At 44.9% G+C, this 20,210-nt stretch overlaps 1 protein-coding gene across 2 annotated transcripts; it reads left to right on the forward strand.

Annotated features, from left to right (window-relative positions):
- Window positions 1–1,785: 1,785 nt before the first annotated feature.
- Window positions 1,786–20,192, forward strand: MSH5 (mutS homolog 5). 2 transcript variants are annotated; one of them, XM_027876692.1, is made up of 26 exons: window positions 1,786–2,214; window positions 2,553–2,703; window positions 2,844–2,967; window positions 3,287–3,367; window positions 3,631–3,693; window positions 3,913–4,034; window positions 4,207–4,316; window positions 4,751–4,786; window positions 5,122–5,204; window positions 5,867–5,912; window positions 11,534–11,672; window positions 11,802–11,864; window positions 13,492–13,620; window positions 13,981–14,053; window positions 14,318–14,427; window positions 15,083–15,163; window positions 15,451–15,538; window positions 15,714–15,903; window positions 16,043–16,169; window positions 16,563–16,712; window positions 16,880–16,954; window positions 17,200–17,343; window positions 17,657–17,794; window positions 17,938–18,011; window positions 18,104–19,061; window positions 20,114–20,192. In XM_027876692.1, the coding sequence occupies exons 1-25, from the start codon at window positions 2,084–2,086 to the stop codon at window positions 18,213–18,215; spliced, it is 2,640 nt and encodes an 879-aa protein (XP_027732493.1). In that variant the 5' UTR covers window positions 1,786–2,083; the 3' UTR covers window positions 18,216–19,061; window positions 20,114–20,192. The 2 variants fall into 2 exon arrangements, with proteins under 2 accessions (XP_027732493.1, XP_027732494.1); XM_027876693.1 differs by having other exon boundaries at window positions 1,786–2,002.
- The last annotated feature ends 18 nt before the right edge of the window (window positions 20,193–20,210 follow it).

Below are 20,210 nucleotides of genomic sequence, written 5' to 3' on the forward strand. Positions count from 1 at the left end.
ACTCAGGTCCTCCTGAATCCAGGGCCGGTGCTCTATCCACTCTGCCACCTAGCTGCCCCACATTTACACATTTCTAAGGTATAAATGCTCACACTAAAAATTAGCAATCAGCTCTTTCCAGTTGGCACAGTCTAGCTCCAGCACACTAGTGTACCCCATTCAGGGTGTGAAGGTATTTTGAAAAGTGTCTGGGAAGAGTGGAGAAATTCTTGGGAGAATGGAGAAGTGACCTCAATTTACGGCTTAGCTTTGAGACTGATTTCCAGGGAAGAGTTGTGATTCATGTGTTCTGTATTGGAAAGCAACATTATGTGAGTGGTAAAAATGAGGGACTTGAAACAGACACTTATCTTTATAACCCATCTCACCTTGCCTGTCAGAGGGGAATAATCTTACTTTTGGAATGCTTTTGGAATTTAGCTGTCATCTATAAAAACCAGGCTTGACTCCCTTCTGGGAATATTGCCCACAGCATCAGATTTGGTTGAGGAATTAGTGAGTTTTGCTGAACTGCTTTTTATAAAATATATATTTCTTTGAAGTTAAATTAAAGAAGAAATTAAATTTTTTCTTTGTTATAAGGGACAGTTCTCAGGATAGAGGAGAAGAGAGGGATATATTTGGACATGATAATAATAAAAAGAATGGCAAATTCATTTCTAAAGTAAAATTAATATTATTATAACAAAAAAGACTAAAATCACGTATTTCTTTTTTGTTTTTATTATTGTCCTTTATGTTTTACATTATGTTTTTTTTTAATTAGGAAGCATTTGGTTTTTTCTCCCTTCCACTGACTCCCCCTTAGAAAAAACAAAAATCTTGTAACAAATATACATAGTCAAGCAAAAAAAAAAAAATCCAGGGTCCAAAAATGTATGTCTCATTCTGAGCATCCTGAGTCTATCACATCTTTGTCAAGAGGCAGGGAATTCCTTCAAATGTTTTGATGCTCTGAAATTGGAGTTAGTCACTGCTTTGATCAGAGTTCTTAAGTCTTTCAAAGTTGTTTGTTTTTATAGTATTTCCCTTTCATAAATTGTTCTAGTTCTGCTCACTTCACTCTGCATCAGTTCATACAAATCTTCCCAGCTTTTTCGCAAATCATCCTCTTCACCATTTCTTACAGAGCAATAATTCACATACTATAATTTGCTCAGCCATCCCCCCAATTGATGGGCACCCCCTTAGTTCACAGTTCTTTGCCAATACAAGTACTTTTTGCACATAGACATACTTTTCTTCTTTATTGGATCTCTTTGGGGCACAGGCCTTATATTGGTATTGGCTGGGTCAAAGGGTATGCACAGCTTAGTGACTTTGGGGGCATAAAAAGTCACACATCTTTTGCTTTTTTGGGTCAGATGAACAGATTTTAAAATAAACTCAGGAATTTTACTTTATTCACTCACCCACTCACTTATTCACTCATTCATTAACGTATTACTTAATTGATAAGTATTGTTTATTTATTTGCCACATAGGGTGTTCCTCCCTTCCCAGGGGCCTCTGCCCCTTTAAGAATTCCCCCCCCAGCTCTCCCGCTTTCCGGCTCTGCACGCACGTCCTCCATTCCAGCCCCAAGAGACTCCCCTCCCCTCCCAAGTCGAAAAGGCGGGAAGTTCGAAAGCGGAGCCCGACCCCCGAATGCGGATTCGCCAATCAGCTTTCGGACTTGGGTCACGCGCCTCCATCTCCCAGTCTGGGAAGAAGAGGCCGACCCCCTCCCACCCCACCGGGGGCCCTGAGAGCTTCCGCCCAGACTCACCCCACCCCCAAGCCCTTCCCTTGTGCTCCCCAGCTGCGCTTGCGCAGTGGACGGGGGGGGGTGTTAGAGATAAGCCTGTGGGTGTGGTCGATGCTAGGAAGAAGGGCTGGGACGACTTGAATTAGAGGGGAGACGTGGGGGCTCCCACGTGTTCATTTACATTGCTTAATTTCTCCTGTGGCTTTTTCCCCCAACTTCCAGAGAAAAAAGCAAATTCCAAAGTCAACAGGCCGGGTAGGAGCCGGGGACGGGCTCTGCCGGTTTTGCCCCAAAGCCCTTGAGCAGGTTTCCCTCCTGCCGAGAGTCTCCCCCCCCATGCCATTTCCCACAATCCTCCTGCAAGAAAGCCTGAACGCCAACCCAAGCCTACGGTGCGGTAGTGGCCACAGGTTTTGGAGTCCACAGCCTTGCTGTGTGATCCCGGGCAACTCAAATCAACTGCTCTGGTCCTCGCTTTCTTTCTTCACCTGTAAAATTGAGGGAGATGAACTAGATGAGTTCCCTTTCATCTTGAAATCTATAGATTCAACATTTATTAAGCACTTACTGTATACGTGGGGTTCTGTGCCAGGTTGGGGGAGGGGGGAGAAGATACAAAGTAAAGAGGACTTGGTTCCCCACCCTCCTGGAGCTTCGGGTAAAATGGCCCACACTTTGAGTGTCTCCTCACTCAAATTCAAATTCCCTAAATAGAAGCTTTGTTCTCATTGGGGAACTTCTGGGGAGGGGGCAGGGCTGGGTGAAGAAAAAGGAAGACTCAGGCCTACATTTTCTCTTTTTCTAGTCCCCCAGAGTCCCCAAGAACCATGGCTTTCTTGGGAGCCCAAGCCAGTGACACTGTCCCCCAGGATCAGGGAGCAGGAGCACCTTTTGCTTCCCTCTGCCCCTCAATCCTCCTGCAGGAAGGAGAGGAAGAAGAGGAAGAACAAGCAGAGGTGTTGGGGGGGGGGTGAGGAGGGAGGGGTTGCAGGGGAAGCCCAGGCAGAGGGGGTCAGCGGGAACCAGGGGCCTAAATCCCCCACAGGAGAGTTGGGGATGGTGAGTTTGGAGATGACAGTGGCTACTTCTCTGGCAGACCTACCTGTGTGTGCTGTGGCATTCTGGATGCCTGGGCATAGTCTACTATGACAGTGCTGACTCCACCATCTATTTCTTGCCAGACACCCCTGACTGTGATAACCTCAAACTTCTCCAGAGAGGTGAGAACAATCCTCTGGAGGTGCCAAGACTGCACCTGTTCTCATGAATGCATGATAATACCTGTCCCTAAATCATCCTGTTCAGCCCTTCTTGTGCAGAGTATTATAAGAGATCTCCAGGGAGAATCTCCACCCAGATAACTTAACTGCCCTCCCTCCCCAAGTTCCTAGTTCCTGGCCTGACATTCCTGCCCAGGTCCCAACGTGTAAATGGGTTCTTGGGATGACAAGAGTGAATGCTTTGGCCGAGAGTGGGAGGTCTTCTAGGTTGAACTGAAAGGTAAAGGTCCATTTATTAACCAATCTACTTTCTCCCAAGTTGTGGATGAAATCAATCCAAGATCCATCATCACAAGTGCCAAGCAGGATGAGAACATGGCTCGGTTTCTGAGGAACCTGGGTGAGGGCTTGAGGGAGAATTTTGAGTATATGTGGAAAGGACTTTGGTGTCTAGGAGATTAGGTGGTATCTGAGAGCTGGAGGTTTTGAGGGAGGACTAGTGATGTTTGGGGAAGGGCTGATGTATCTAGAAGACAACTAGGTAAGTCTAGGAAGGGTTGGGCAGAATCTTGGGGGAGGCTGAAGATGTCTGGTCAAGGCTAGGGGGAAGGAGGCAAACTGGGGGCCTCAAACTGAAGTCATCCTTCTCTGCTTCTCCTGCAGGCTCACCTGAGCACAAGGAGCTGGGGACCCCTGAAACTGTACTGTTGCCCCATGTGGATTTTGGTATCAGCCTACCTATAACTTTTGTCCTGCCTCAATAGCCCCCATCCTCATGATCTCATTCTTTAGCTTCTTTTCTTATCCCCATCATCATCACCAGAGTTCTCTACCTCCTTCCCCCAACCCCAGCACTAAAATGAGAGTTGGACTAAATGATCTCTAAACACACTACTAGCTCTGACATTCTGTGACTTGTCTCTCCCAATCACCCTATCCCCACAGGTCTAGAGATCAGCAAACAGCGCATCCTCTCTGGTAACTTTTCCTTCATGCCAGAATCCTTGACATCCACGGAGAAAATCCTCTTCCTGTCTTCTATCATCCCATTTGATTGTCCTCTCATGGTTAGAAGGGTCCTTTAGGGGGGCAGAAGGGAAAATTGGTCTGGGGGGAAGAAAACTGCCCCAGATTAGATCACAGGCCATGGGAGCCCATCCCCAGAAAAGCTTGGGTTCTGCCTAGCATTCAGGCAGCCCCTCACATCTCTCCCCCGGCCACTGATCCTGCTATCACTAGGTACAAGCCTTAGGAGGGTTGCTTAAGTTTCTGAATCGGAGAAGAATCAGTGTGGAACTGGAAGATGGTAGCGTCAATGTCCCAATTCTAGGCTTCAAGAAATTTGTCTTGTAGGTAACCCACCCAAAGTGTGTATGTGTTGGGGTGGGGAGGTAGGACTAGGGGAAGGTGATAGAGGACAGGGAGTTGCAAGGGATCCAGAAGCCACCTGTACTGACTTATACTTGAGCAGAAATCCCCTGTACACCATCCCCACCTGGCAACACATCATTCACTACTTGAAGACCTTCAGTGATGGGGAACTGACTACTTCATGAGGCAGCTTTTTTCACCTTTCATTAGCTTTTAATTTTTAGGAAGTTTTTTCCACATAGCCTGTGTTTTGTTACCCCAACACAAGGTCAACATAGGGGATACATAGATGATCAAAGGGAAAATAGGGGGCATAGAAGGGTTACAAAGTGAGACTCCTGGTTAAGATGACATTGGGAGAAAGATGTCTCTCCAGACTCACTTGCTTTTTTGTTTTGTCTCCAATCATCAGGACAGATCTTGTGAGCATAGACCAGGACACATATAGGTGAGGAGATAAAGGGACAGAAGGGTCTTAGGGGAAGGTGAAAAGAAGAATTAAATCCCTAAAGCTCTAATAAGCCTAATGAGGCTTCTTCTTCTCTAACCCTAGGTCTGTCTGGAAGAGGAGGGCAGAAGGGATTTGGGGGGTGGGAACAGATGTATATCATCTTTTCTAAAGGGGAAGGGAAGGCAATTGAGGGAAGAACCTATTTCTGGATTCCAGGATTGTGTGTCCCACCCCCACCTACATATATTCTTCACCCCCTTAGGGCATGTCATCTGGCCTCCTAGATTATACCTTCCTTTTCCCTCCCTCCCTCCCCCAACTGTTCCCCACAGTGTCCTGCAAATATTTAAGAGTGAGACCCACCCATCGGTGTACAAAGTGGCCAGTGGACTGAAGGAGGGGCTCAGCCTGTTTGGTAGGTGGCGTCTCTTCCACTCTCCCTGAAAACGCAGGGCATTCATTCACTTCCCCCACAGAGGCTTTGTCTGCTTTGTGCGCTTGTGTATATGAAGGCTAGTGCTTAGCTGCTAGCTGTGTGCCATTTCACTCATTATGTTTATCCATCAGTTTCTGGGTCCCCTTTGTGTGAGAGCTTTTCTGTACTTATGAATCTCAGTGTTTCTTTGATGAAGAGAAGCAGTGTAACTATTTGTGTTTGGTTTATATATGTCTTTTCTTCATTATCTTTGCTTCTTCTGTAAGTTATGACTTTTCTTTTGTTCTGATTTACTCACATATCTATGTTTCCTCTCTGTATATAACTTTGTCATGTATGTATTTGCTATCTTTATGTGAAATTAGGTATGTGAAATTCTGTGATGTGTGTGTCTGTGTGTGTACACCCAGCCCTACCCCTTTCCAACACCCGGTAATGCTGGCTCAGGATGTGGCCTGGCACCTGGCTCTGTCTCCCTTTGTGTCCTAAATCCGGGAACGCCCCTGAGCATGCCTCACCAACACTAGGGCCCCAGGCACTGATGCCCCAGCCCTAATCTCCTTGCTGGGTCATGCCCCTGCGTGGTCTGACACACCCATTCCCCTTCCCTGACGCCTGACACACCTACTCCTTTTTCTTAGGAATTCTCAACCGCTGCCGCTCCAAGTGGGGTGAAAAATTGCTCAGGTGAGTCTATTAGAATCACAGTACCTTACAGTTGTGTAGCCATTTACAGCTGACAAAATGTGTTCACATTCATTGTCGTATTTTTCAACATTAAAAAATATTTATTTCATTGGGGGAAAAAAGTGACCAACTCTACGTGTCTACCCATTGAAGTCCCCAGTGGCAAAATAGGGAAGAAGTTGCCCTAGCCCCACTCTAGCTTTGCTAATCCCCAAATGTAGAACCCACAGAAAGCAGGAAATGGTGGGAGAAACAATGCAAGCTCTACTAGAGTTTCTGGACAAAGCAAGGGATGCATGAAGATAGGGAAGGTGGGGATTATTATCCCTGTTTCTTTTAATAAAGAAACTGTGACCCAGAAATGTCCACTGACTTTTCCAAGGTTACACAGGTAACAGTCGTCAAGTCGGAGACTTGAAACCTAGGCTTCTGTGTCTTTAATGATACACTGAGCTATCTTGCATACAAACACTCACGAATAAAACCACTTAGTATACACAGACATACATGCCATCTATAATACATACTGAGCACTTACACATACAAAATGCATGAATACAGATGTGGGCAATAAATATCCATATAGAACATACATAAAAACCACCAACATGGCACATACACACATATACAATAATATTATACATGAATGCAAACACATAGTTTATACTAGTACTCATCACAGTTTATACACACTCATCCCAGCACCTAGACTTACACCATCCACTCACTAATGTTTACCTGTTTCTTCATCTATATAATGAAGAAATTCAGCTAGATAACCTTTACAATTCCTTCTATCATTGGACTGGAAGCATTGGATAGTGCAGGGGTGGAGAACCTGCAGCCTTTTGTTCTGTGAAGTTTGGATCCAGTCGAAAGGTCACACTTGATGACCTAAAGAGCCACACGTGGCCTGGAGGCTATAGGTTCCCTACCCCTGGGATAGTGGATAATAGCTATATAGCACTTACTATGTACCAGGCATTGTGCTAATCAATTTGCAATTATTATTTCATTTGATTCTCACAATGACCCTGGGAGGTAGGTGCTATTATTATCCCCATTTTACAAATGAGGAAACTGAAGCAGACTGAGGCTAAGTGACTTGCCTAAGGTCACACAGATTAAAACTCAAATCTTTCTGACTCTAGGATTCCAGGTGCTCTATCCACTGTGCCCTACTTAGCTTATCTCAGAACCAGGAAAACCTTGGGTTCAAATACTCCTCTGATACATAATGACTATAATGTGAGTGTGACCCTGGACACAGGTGAGTTGAATAGCCTCTCAGTACTCTAATTCAGAGCTATCAAACACAGGGCCCATAGGCTGGGCTAGCAACACACTGAATGTCTCAAGCCAGATTAAAATGTAATTGGGAGGTATTGAACAAAATAGAGGCCATTTCTTCAAGCCCCCTCATTTTACAAACAAAGAATCCAAAGCTCAGGGAAATTAAATATCAGAGGTGGGATATGAACATGGATCCTCTGCTCTGAGAGTTTTGCAACATTCCCTGCTACCTCTCTGGGGGTACGGTAGTTTCAAAACACTTTCTTCACAATGCTTCAAAGCAGGTAACACAAATATTTTCATGCTTATCTCACAGATTAAAAAACTGAGATCCAGGGCAGGGGTGTCCCAGAACTAAGAAGTGTCAAACCTGTGATTTAAATACATGGCTCTCCTGAGAGCCACTACAACATGCTGCCACCCATGATACTCAAAATGAGCCATCTAACAAATAGGGTAATTTCATAACCAACACTCTCTCCAGTGCTCTAGGGACAAATTTCTGATCTCAACCCAACTTATGGTAGACATGCCCTTTGATACCAAACAGCTTTTGAATAGGGTAATCATTCTTCATCTTTCCTTTACCCCACCCCCAAAAACCACATACAGGGTAGCTGAAGACTCTGGGATGAACTGAGCCTGAACAAAAGCCACCAGTGAGGTGCCTAATGTTAGATAGAGCATAGTGGAAAACCAATTGAGAATCAGAAGGTATGACTCTGTCATTACTAGCTATGAGACTTTGGACAAGTCATTTTCCCTCTCTGTTTCATCATGTATAAAAGGAGGAGGTAGGGCTAAATGATCTGCAAAGCCCCTCCCAGATCTCAAGACCCCCCTGAGGTCCTATGATCCTATTTAACATGAATTCTAGCATATATAGAGAGACATAGTTCTATAAACTGATAGAATCATTCCAGCCCCATCCCTCTAGACTTGGACACCCAGAATGACACACAAAGATATGCATGTTGAAACAGTTAAGATATTGACATTGTGAGATCTACTCAAGTGCCGTGACTTTTTCGTCTACTTCATCCCAGCTTTGACACAGGGATGATCTTGATCTAACTATCACCCATAAGGGTCCATTTCTATGATCAAGAACCCTGAAATTCCTTTTATCTTGTTATAATCTTCTATTTTCCCATCTCTCCCTCTGCCTTATTCTCTTAAACCTACTCCATCCCCATTGTTATTTTCAGTTCCTCCAGTCCCTCAGTACTATCTTATTCCATCATTCCTACCATGTTTACTATTATCTCTCTTCCCAATCTTGACCCCTTGGTGAACCAGTTTAATTCTCTACTTTCCTTTACTCTTGGGTCCCTCATTCCCTTGTCGTATCACTGACCATGCCTTGTCAAATCTCAACCCTGTATCATTCCTGCCATCTACCTCCTTCACTCCTACTCTCCTGATTGAAATGGGAGGAAATCAGGAAACTATGATGATGAGATCCATTTAAAATTTATATTAATTAATTTCAACTTGACCTTCACTATAGCAAGCCAAACCTAGTATTTTTTAGGTTCTTTTTTTAAAATAGTACTTTATTTTTTTCCAATTACATGTAAAGACATTTTTTAGCATTTATTTTTTGAAAGATTTTGAGTTTCAGATTTTTCTCCCTACCCTCCCCCCTCCCCAAGATGGCAAACAATCTGATATAGCTTATACATGTGCAATCATGTAAAATATATTCACACAGAAAGGACAAAAGCAAAAAAAAACAACACAAAAACAAAAACAAAGAAAAGTGAAAATATTATGCTTTGATCTGCATTCAGACTTCGTCAGTTCTTTCTCTGGATATGGATAATATTTTCCATCATAAGTCTTTTGGAAATTTCTTGGATCGTTGTATTGCTGAAAACAGCTAAGTCAATCATAGTTGATCATCACAGAGTGTTAGTGTTACTGTGTACAATGCTCTGATTCTGCTCACTTCACTCAGCATCAGTTCATGTCTTTCCAAGTTTTTCTGAAATCCGCCTGCTCAACATTTCTAATTTTTTTTTTCTGTTTGCTAGGCAATGGGGTTAAGTGACTTGTCCAGAGTCACATAGCTAGTAAGTATCAAGTGGATTTGAACGCAGGTCCTCCTGACTCCAGGGCCATTGCTCTATCCACTGCGCCACCTAGCTGCCCCCTCATCATTTCTTATAGCATAATAGTATTCCATTACATTCGTATACCACAACTTGTTCAGCCATTCCCCAATTGATGGGCATCCCCTCAGTTTCCAGTTCTTTACCACCACAAAAAGAGCTGTTATGAATGTTTTTGTACATGTAGTTCCTTTCCCCTTTTTTATGATCTCTTTGAGATACAGACCCAGAAGTGGTATGGCTGGATCCAAGGATATGCACAGTTTGATTACCCTTTGGGCATAGTTTCAAATTGCTCTCCAGAATGCAAACCTGATACTTCTTGATAATTGATTCCTTATCCCACTGACCACAGTGGTTATCCTAAACATTTTCTTCTCTCTTTAAGCCTCTAATACCACTTCCTACCCACACTCTGTCTCCTGAATACCTAACTTCATACTTCAAAAAATTGAGGCCATTCAAAGCAAGCTCCCTTTTCTTCCTTCTTCCTCATCTCACATCCTTCTTTCATCGTTTCCCACTATCTCCTTCACTCTAGTCTCTGAGCCCTTCTGCTTGCAAGGCCAATACCCTTGATCCCCTGTCATCTTCTGCAGCCAATTGTCTCCACCATAATCTTCTTTCTCTCTTGAAGCAAAAATGTCTTTCTATATATTAATACCTTTCCTGCTACCAACAGACAGACCAAAATGTCCCCCAGCCTAAGCAAACAAAAACCCTCACTAGTTTCTACCATGCTTGCTATGGTAACCCTATCTCTCTTCCCTAAAATTCCTTAACAATCCATCTATAATTGATGCTTTCATTTCCTCTCCTCATTCTTCTAAACCCTGTGCAGTCTGACTTCCAGTATCATCATTCAACTGAAATGGCCCTCACCAAAGTTACCAACAGTCTCTTAATTATCCATCTAATGGCTATTTCTCCTGAATTCCAGGTTGATATATCACCAACTACTCATTAGACATTTCAAACTGAATGTCCAATAGTCATCTCAAATTCAAAATGTCTAAAACAGAACTCATATTTTCCCCTAAGCCCATCCCTCTTCCCTATTACTGTTGACAGTACCACCATCCTTCCTGTCCTACTCCTCCTTGGAATTTGGTGTCATCCTCTGCTCTTTTCTCTCAAACATACCATGTATGAAATTAGCTGCCAAATCTTGTCATTTATTTCTTTACAACATCCCCCAACAATCTCCCCTTCTCTCCACTCATGTTGACAACACTCTAGTTGAAGCACTCATCACTTCTTGCCTGGACCATTACAACAGCCATATAATCGGATTCCCTCCCTCAATTCTCTCCCTAACCCAAGTCATCCACCACAAAGTTGCCAAAGTGACTTGGCAAAAGTGAAGGTCTGACCTTATCTCTCCTTATCCCTTTGCGTATTCAATATACTTCAGTGGCTTCCTATTACCTCAAGGATCATACATAAACTCCTCTGTTTAGCATTGAAAGCACTTTACAATCTGGCCCCTTCCTACCTTTCTAATCTTCCATTCTAGTCCCCACCACACATTCTACCATTCAGCCATACTGACCTATTTTCTATTCCTCACATACTATACTCCATCTCTCATTTCCAGGCCCCCATGGCTGGAATGTTCTCCCTCCTCCTGTCTAACACTTAAAATCCCTGGCATCTCCGGCCCCTTCTAGCTGGGATATACGTACATTGTCTCCCACACACATTAACAACTATACTATACAGTTGTTGTGAGGAAAGCTTTGTCATCCCTAAATTAGAATATAATTATGAGTTGCTGTCTCTCGTAGTATTTCCTTTGCTTCTTGGCAGCTAGGTGGCGCAGTGGATAGAGGGCTGGGCCTGAAGTCAGGAAGACCTCAATTCAAATTCTGCCTTAGACACTCAATTGCTATGTGACCCTGGGAAAGTCATTTAACCTTGGTTTGCCTCAGTTTCTTCAACTGTAAAATGTAGATAACAACAACACCTACCTCGCTGGATTGTTGTGAAGATCAAATAAGATAATATTTGTAAAAACTGCTTAGCTCAGTGCCTGGCACATAGTAGGTGCTAGAAAGGTTTCTTCTCTTCATACTCGGAACACAAATACAGAGCCACACAAATACACTGGAGTGTGTCGTCTCAGTGACACACACTTTGTAACACTGACTTTTGAGCCAGATGCCCACTGACAGAAAAAAGATAGACTCAGCCTCTCTCTTGTCTGCCTCCCAGGCTGTGGCTAATGCGGCCAACCCAAGACGTGGAGGAACTGAATTCCCGTCTGGATGTTATCCAGTTTTTCCTGCTGCCCCAGAACCAAGAGATGGCACTGACCCTGCATGGACTCCTGAGCCACATCAAGAATGTGCCTGTAAGCCAGGTTGCCCAGGGCAAAGGTGGGAGAAGCCCCATAAGGGGAGAGACTAGTGCTACCCTGGGAGTGTGGATGCTGGGGTCCCTTTGAGGAGAGGGCAGTGACAGGTGCCTGGTTTGTTGGTAGCTTATCCTGAGACGTATGGTCCTGTCACACACCAAGGTCAGCGACTGGAAAATTCTCTATAAGGTAAGGGTCCCTGCTTCCCCTATTCCTGGGTGACTCTCTGCTCCTACCTTACGCCCTAACTTCTGGGGTCCAGAGACCTTTCCAGACTAAGCCCTATGAGGGTTAGGGTTCTATCTACTCTGAACTTTGTATCCCCCAATATCTAGCACAGAGCTCTTCATTCTTGCTTCACATCTTTGTGCTATTGTGTTCATGCTGGAAGGCCCTCCTTTGCCTATCCAAATCCTCACCAACCTTCCCGGTTCAGTTCAAGTTCCTCCTCCATGAAGCTTTCCTCAGCTATCCTGACTTACACAAATTATAGGAACGTGGAACTTCGAGCTAGAACGGGCCTGAGAGATCATCTAGTCCATTTCCTTCATTTTACAGATGAGGAAACTGAGACCCCAAGAGAGGACTTCAAAAAAGGCATCCAAAGTCTCCTTTTTCTCCCCATATGATTTTTTGTTGCATTGATTATACTATACTATTATATATACTATATATTATATAATATTATATACTATATACAATATGTTATATTCTCTTATACTATAGTATAGTAATCAGTTATTCTGTGCTTCATGTACTAAGATCCTGCTCCCATGCCATACCTCATTGGGTTCTTAAAGGCCTTGCCGTTGAAGCACAAGACCTGGCAGATCATATCAAGCTGGAAACTTTGAGTATGGGTTCACCTAGCTTCTCCCCAGAGGCCTCTGCAAACAATCATGACCCTTCTAGAAGTATTCCTTTCTGTAATGTACTCTATGTCTGTGGTCTGAGGATCAGCCAAGCAAAACTTTGAGAAGCTTTTTCCGCCATACATAGTTGTTTAAGAATGTTTATATGAGATTGAATGTTCATATTAAGGATAAAATCCTTAAATATGTTTAAATATTTATGTACATTAGTTGTATTTCTCTAGCTAAAATGTAAGCTTCTTGAGGGCAGAGATTATTATTTTTGGGTTTTTTTTTTTTTTTGGAGAGGCAGTTGAAGTTAAGTGACTTACCCAGGTCACACAGCTAGTAAGTGTCAAGAGTCTGAGGCCAGACTTGGACTCAGGTCCTTCTGACTGTAGAGCTGGTGCTCTGTCCACTGTACCACCTAGCTACCCCAAGGGCAGAGATTATTTTACACTATCTCCCCCCACCTTTTAATAACAGGAGCTCTTTTTTTTTCTTTTTGGTGAGGCAATTGGGGTTAAGTGACTTGCCCAGGGTCACACAGCTAGTAAGTGTCAAGTGTCTGAGGCCGGATTTGAACTCAGGTTCTTCTGACTCCAAGGCCAGTGCTCTATCCACTATGCCACCTAGCTGCTCCAGCAAGAGCTCTTTAAAGATTTGTCCTAAGTTGATATCCCCAAGCCTTTCTCTTTTTAGCTCTCCTTACCCAAATTCAACTTCCGCCAGTCTCTGTTCTCCCAAGCATCACTTCCCTTCTTCACTTGCCTCATTCCAATCATGCCTCTCTCTACCTGTATTTCTCTCTGTCTTTTTGTTTATATGTCTTTCTTCATGGCCTATTTTTTCTCCAACCTTGGTCTCACTATTTCTTTTTTTCAGTGTCTGTCTTTCTTTGCCACCTTTTTCAGGGTGTTCTACAAAGGGAACCCCCCTGATAACTCACCTATCCTCCTCTCCAGACAGTGTGTAGTGCTCTGGGCCTTCGAGATACTTGTCGATCTCTGCCTCGGTCCATCCAGCTTTTCCAGGATATCACCCAGGAATTTTCTGATGATCTCCACCATATTGCCTGCCTCATCAACAAAGTGGTGAGGGAAAGGAGAAAAAGAGGAGAGGGGAGAAGAGGGAAGAGGGATGGGACTGGATGGCGGCATAAGGGGAGAAATGATGACAGAAGGAGGGGCAGGATATTAAGGACAGGTTTGTGGGGACAGGAAAGGATGTGGGTTAAGGGGAAGGGATGAAAAATGGAGCAACGAAACTGGGGAATGAAGAACAGAAGTGGAACTAGGATGGGATTGGAAGCAGGGAGGGATGGGCTACAGAATATTTGAGATTAATCTGGAGAATGGAGGAGAGGGACAAAAGCAGGAGGGCCTAAGGCCGGGGGGAGGAACAGGAAGTAGGGTTGGGACTGTGGTGATAGGAATAGGGCTCTCCCCATCCAGGTGGACTTCGAGTGCAGCACTGCTGAAAATAGATTCACTATCCGACCCAACGTTGATCCAGATATTGATGAGAGTGAGTTTAGGGTGAGAGAGGGGCCCCATCCTCCTTGAAACATAGATGTACTCCATCATAGGATATTTATTGTTCTTGGAAACCTCCCTCCCTACCCCTGCCCCTGAAACCTGGAGAAGGGTGTAGGGAGGAGATATCAGTCCTTATTTTTGCAATAGCAAAGGTGTGCAGAGCTCCATGCTAGGTGCTAGAGAGGGTATATGCAGATTATTACAGTTCCATCATCATATCAAGAAGAAATTCACTCATCACTACCTTTTCTAGAGAAACGGAAGTTGATGGGACTCCCCAGTTTCCTCACAGAGGTTGCCCGGAAAGAGCTGGAGACTCTGGATAGCCGTATTCCTTCATGCTGTGTTCTCTACATCCCCTTGGTGAGGGAAGGATGATCGTGGCATCTCCTTTACGCTCATCCTGACACTTTGGGGCAATGGTGCACTGGTAAATGGGACAACTAGTTCTCAGGGCAGCTAGGTGGTACAGTGAATAGAGCTCTGGCCTTGGAGTCAGGAGGACCTGAGTTCAAATCCAGCCTCAGACACATAACACTTACTAGCTGTGTGACCCTGGGCAAGTCACTTAATCCTATTGCCTAACAAAAACAAAACAAAACAAACAGACAACTAGCTCTCCAAGTGGAAAAAAAAAAGTATACCAGCACACTGTTCAGTTTAATCTATATTATTGACCTTTTTTCTATCACTTTTTTAAGTCTAGACAATGGACAAAACAGTAAATCAAACTCTGATTTGTAGTGTTTGCCAGTTTCTAAGCTGTAAATGTATACACTGAAAATTTAATGTTGGCTTATGCTGTTTCAAGCTGGCTCCAGCACAACTCTGCTTTTAGGGGACAGAAGTCCTATTCTGGTGGGATATAGATGGACTCAGAGTCCTCTTGGTGAACCCAATAGACACTGAGGGGAACATTAGAGCCTCTTGGGGAGACATAGAGGACAAAGTTCCTTTGAGTTCCCCTCAGATAGCTAGAATAGCCTCTAAATTTATTTGCTTTCATTTACCCCTCCAGATTGGCTTCCTTCTGTCTATCCCCCGCCTGCCATTTATGGTAGATCCAAGTGACTTTGAGATTGTGGGCCTAGATTTCATGGTGAGAACCTGGTCCTGTGCGGGATAGGGATGGTGATGAATGAGCTGAGATAAGGATCAAGGCAGTTCTGTTTCTGTCACAGCCCAAGGTGGTGGGCCTTCACAGCCTGATCTTTGTAAGCTCTAGAGAAAAGGGAAGAGAATAAAGAGGGAAGGAAAAAAGGTGGAGAGACAAATAATGGTTGGAAAGAGGAGGAAGAAGATGGGAGAGGGGAGAGAAGTAGAAAAAAGAATGGAAAAGAGAAGGGTTGTGAGTACCACTGTGGGTCCAAGCCCCTGTCTCCATAGTTTTTGTCTGAAGAGAAGCTACACTATCGAAGTACCAGAACCAAGGAATTGGACTCAATACTGGGGGACCTTCACTGTGAGATAAGAGGTGAGTGAAGGGTTGGGTGTTGACCTAGAGAATCCTCTTCTTTCCTCTTAACTGGCTTCTTCTCTCCATCAAGTCTTCCCCTGTATGATCCCATATATGTGTCCTGTGGTCTTTCTCACTTTTCCCCAACCCTTTCTCCTTCCCTCCCTCTTTGGCTCCCCATTTCCCCACCCAGATGGAGAGACACTACTGATGCACCAGTTGCAGTGCCAGGTGCTGTCCAGGGGGGCAGTACTGAACCGAGTGATAGAGCTTGCTTCCCGACTAGATGTCCTACTAGCCCTGGCTGGGGCTGCCCGGGACTATGGCTATTCACGGCCCCAGTATTCCCCTAAAATCCTTGGGGTGAGAATACAAGATGGCAGGTCAGTACTAGGTATTGTGGAAGTCAAGATGGGGTCACAGGGATGAGTGGGCATGATGGCTCCCACATTACTATGCCCTGAACATCTGGAAGAGGTCAGGAATAGGCAACATAATTAATATTTCCCTGGCCACCCCCAGACACCCACTGATGGAGCTGTGTTCCCGTACCTTCGTACCAAACTCTGCTGAGAGTGGTGGGGACAGAGGAAGGATCAAAGTCATCACAGGCCCCAACTCATCAGGAAAAAGCATCTACCTTAAACAGGTGAGGGGATTCCTGCCTTATGATCTACCCCCACTCCCATCACATGCACAAATATGTCTTAGAGCTTTCCATTTCTGTGCCTTGATCTGACTCACGTTCTCTTTTTATTGGTTTTAATTCCTTTCCCCCAGTTCCTCCTGAGCACACCTACTTCTTATCCTCAGAGTGACATGGGGACATTAGGACAGAAATCTTGGGGCTGGGGTGGTGGGAACAAATTGTTCAGCTCCCCATACACACACCTTAAACATTGTCCATTTTTTTCCCATTTCTATAGCTCCCCCAAATTCTTCACATATCTTATTCTCTCCCTGATTTCGGCCTACAGACTCTGGTTCTTCCTCATTCCCCAACTCCTATGCCCACTACTTATCTCTCCTCTCCACCATCCAGATAGGTCTGATTACATTCATGGCTCTGGTGGGGAGCTTTGTGCCAGCAGGCAAGACTGTAGTTGGAGCAGTGGATGCCATTTTCACCCGAATCCGTAGCTGCGAGTCTATCTCCCTTGGTCTCTCCACATTCATGATTGATCTCAACCAGGTCAGAGGGAGCAAAGGGAGCCAGAGGTGGCAAAGAAGGGGTGGGGGGGGCGCGGTGTCAAGAGAATCTCCACCTTGAAAACCACTCAGCATATGATTTACCCAGTGCAAAGTCTGGGGAATGGATGAAATGAATCCTCCTATCTCCATCTCCATCTCTATTTTCAGGTGGCAAAAGCTGTGAACAATGCCACTGAGAAGTCCCTGGTCCTCATTGATGAGTTTGGGAAGGGAACTAACACGGTGAGGCAGGAGTGATTGGGAAATAGGGAGGAAAAGGAGGTGAATGGGAAAAAGAAGGAAAAGGAAAGCCACATGGAAGTGAAAGGAAGAGGAAGTTTCAAAGAAAAGGGACAATGGAGAATAATGGAGGGAGAAGATTGGGGATAAGGGAAAGACTGAGATCAAAGCAGGCTAGAGGAACAGGGTAACTATAGATCTGGACATGACCTGTTACCCCTGTTCTGCTCACCTATATCCCTCCCCAGGTGGATGGATTGGCACTTCTGGCTTCTGTGCTCAGACACTGGGTGTCCCTAGGGCCCAGCTGCCCCCAGATCTTTGTTGCCACCAACTTTCTGAGCCTCATTCAGCTGCAGCTGCTGCCCCCTGGACCCCTTGTAGAGTATCTGGTGAGGATACCAATTTGCCTTTTAGATGAAAGCATCTTCTAAATCCAAAATTCAGAACCCCAGTCTGGGAGTTTTCTAAGAGCTATGATCCTCTCTTCTAATAAACTGAAAGCTAAGGATGGGAATTCTTGCTTCCATCATCATACTGGGAGCTTCCCAAGTATAGGGATTTTGTCTCTACAGTCAGACTAGGGGCTCCCTGAGTGCAAGGAAATGTGTCACTTCTTTCTTCTGTCTCTCAAAGAAGCAACTCATCCATAACACTCAGAAAAATAAGATATGTGATAGATTTTCCATTTTTCTCTTCCACAAGACCATGGAGACCTGTGAGGATGGAAATGACCTCATCTTCTTCTATCAGGTCCGAGAAGGTGTTGCAAATGCCAGTCATGCCTCCCACACAGCAGCCCAGGCTGGACTCCCAGCTAAACTCATCACTAGAGGGTTGGAGGTAATGGAACATAGCATCAAGCTCCCTTATCCATAGCCATAGCCTTCTTTTCCCTTGAGTCCCCACTCCTTTCTGGGACCCAGGCATCTGGTCTCTAAAATCTTCAGCCCTTACCACCCTATCTTCTTCCTTTCCATTCCCAGGTCTCAGAGTTAATCCGAAAAGGAAAACCTATTAAGCCTGATAAAGGACTTTTAAAGGAGAATCAGATGGAAAAGTAAGCATCTAACCCCAGCTTCCATGTTCTTCAGTTCCTTCTCCCCTAGGAAACCCAAACATACTCTTCCCCCAATACCCTCTTCACTTTAGTTGCCAGGCCTTGGTGGATAAGTTCCTGAAACTGGATTTGGAAGATCCTGAATTGGACTTGAGCATTTTCATGAGTCAGCAAGTTTTACCTACAGCCTCCTCTATCCTCTGATGAGCCCTCCTTTCTCCAGGATGTCAAGTGTTCTATCCCTTCTCCTCAACTCTGGACCCCCTATCCTTAACTTTAGTATTGTTTGCCTGGGGGAAGACTGTATGATTTGGGGAATAAAATGTATAATTTGGAAAAGGCATTGCTTTCCTGGACCCTCCAAAAACAAAAAGACAGGTGGGAATTGAAGCACCCCATTAGAGAAGTAGGCACATCATCAGAATCCTAGAAAAGTAACAAATTACTTTTGAAAGACCATATGGATAACTCAGGAGAGACTTAGCAATAACAAATCACTTCATGCTGCAAATCTGTTAACTGGTTGTGGGTTATTTGGTGAGATGGAGGGCAGGAATATGGCTCAGTGAGAAAATCCCTGAACTGAAAGTGGAGAAAATTGAATTCAAACCCTCGTTCTGCCACTGACTGTGTAACCATGGTCCGGTTGTTTCCCTTTTCAGGACCTCAGTTTCTTTATCTGTAAATAATTTCTAAAGTTCCTTCCAACTCCAACATTCTGTAATTCTATGCGATCCAATTCGAAAACAAAATGTCCCAAAAAGAAATAGAAAGATACATGGGAGGAAAGGTGCAGTCAGAAAGAAAAAATGAGAGGCAAAGAGGAGGGCTCTGTGGAGGGAGCGTGGTGGGAGGGCTGGATCCTCTGGTGGGTGGGGCTGTGCCCTGGGCTACATATGTGTGCTGGTCTCTGACCTCCATCAACCAAAGGCCATGGGGAGTCAGAAGCTTGGAGGGTCCAGGGTCTCTGTGCAAACTCCTTACACTGTCTTGTTGCTGCCACTGGAGACCAACCGCCAGGATCCTGGAGCACTGAGCTTCTTCCTTTGGGTGAGGCGGGGAATGAAGGGGAAAGTCATCCCTCTCAGGGACTCAGACATCCTGTCCTTTCAGGCTTCATTGAACCTTGGGTAAAGGAGCCCTCTCCCACCTCAGTTTCCAACAGCCCCTCCCCCCCTTGGGGGTCTTAGCTGGCTAGTCCTGGATCTTATACTCAGTAGCCAGACAATGAACTCATCTGAGGATTAATAGGAACAAAGAATGATGCCCAAGGGCCAACCCCCATCCCCAACCCAGAAAGGGGCCCAAGGACCTTGAGGGAAGCAGCTCAATTCCTTCTGGTGGGAAAGGAAAACTAGTCATCTTGAGTTATGTATGACATGGGAGGTTGGTCACCCTCTCGTACCCCTACCCTCCCATAGCTTCAAGGGATGCGTGCCATAGAGAGAGAGCAGGATGCCCTGTGGCAGGGGCTGGAGCTATTGGAAAAGAGCCAGGCCTGGTACAAAGGGAGTCTAAAGGAGGCTCAGAGGTGGCAGCTGCATCTGGGAAACCTTGGTGAGGTATGAGGGATGAGGGGTGAAACAGGAAATAGGAGGAAGAAGCCTCTGGAAGATCCCTGGAAAGGAAGAAGTTAATGGTGATAATCTGAATGGGGTTGGATTATACCATTGTGTACAGCAGGAAAGTGAGGGGTGGTTAAGATTGGTCAATTGGATGGGGGATGAGTATTAGACTGTTCCACTGGCACGGGGAGGGGGAGATTGGGATATTCCACTGACATAGGGGAGTATAGTGGGTTATCTGGGGTAATAAATTGAGATACCTAAAGAAAGATTGGGGAGTGGGGAGAGGAAATGCTGGGTTTCCGTGGAGTTGGAGGTAATGGAATAGTAAAAGAAATATGAGGATGAATTGAATGAAGAGACTGTACAGAAATAAATACTGAAATTCACCTAGCAAGGGAGAGGGCAGTGGGATTGGTCGAGAGTTTTTCTTTGTGGCTGGGGTGGAGGGAGGGTGAGACAATGGACTGGAATGTTTTACTCTGAAGAGTTGGGGTTGTGGGGAGGTGCCATCCTCCTCCCTCTCTTTTCTCCTAGAATTTCCATTCAGAGCCCAGGGCTCCCCTCCTGGCCCACATCCAGAAAATGAACAACTGCCTGAAGAGTCTGATACAGGGAAAGGTGAAATAGGTTT

This window comes from Vombatus ursinus, unplaced genomic scaffold (assembly GCF_900497805.2).
Source record: "Vombatus ursinus unplaced genomic scaffold, bare-nosed wombat genome assembly UNPS02014811.1, whole genome shotgun sequence".
Taxonomy (NCBI): Eukaryota; Metazoa; Chordata; class Mammalia; order Diprotodontia; family Vombatidae; genus Vombatus; species Vombatus ursinus.

Excerpts from the sequence above, each read along its gene's own strand:
- MSH5 (XM_027876692.1), top strand. The coding sequence starts at position 2,084 with ATGCCATTTCCCACAATCCTCCTGCAAGAAAGCCTGAACGCCAACCCA. Across the intron at positions 2,215-2,552 it reads AACTCAAATCAACTGCTCTG|TCCCCCAGAGTCCCCAAGAA; the intron begins GTCCTCGCTTTC and ends CTCTTTTTCTAG. Across the intron at positions 4,317-4,750 it reads GGCTTCAAGAAATTTGTCTT|GACAGATCTTGTGAGCATAG; the intron begins GTAGGTAACCCA and ends TCCAATCATCAG.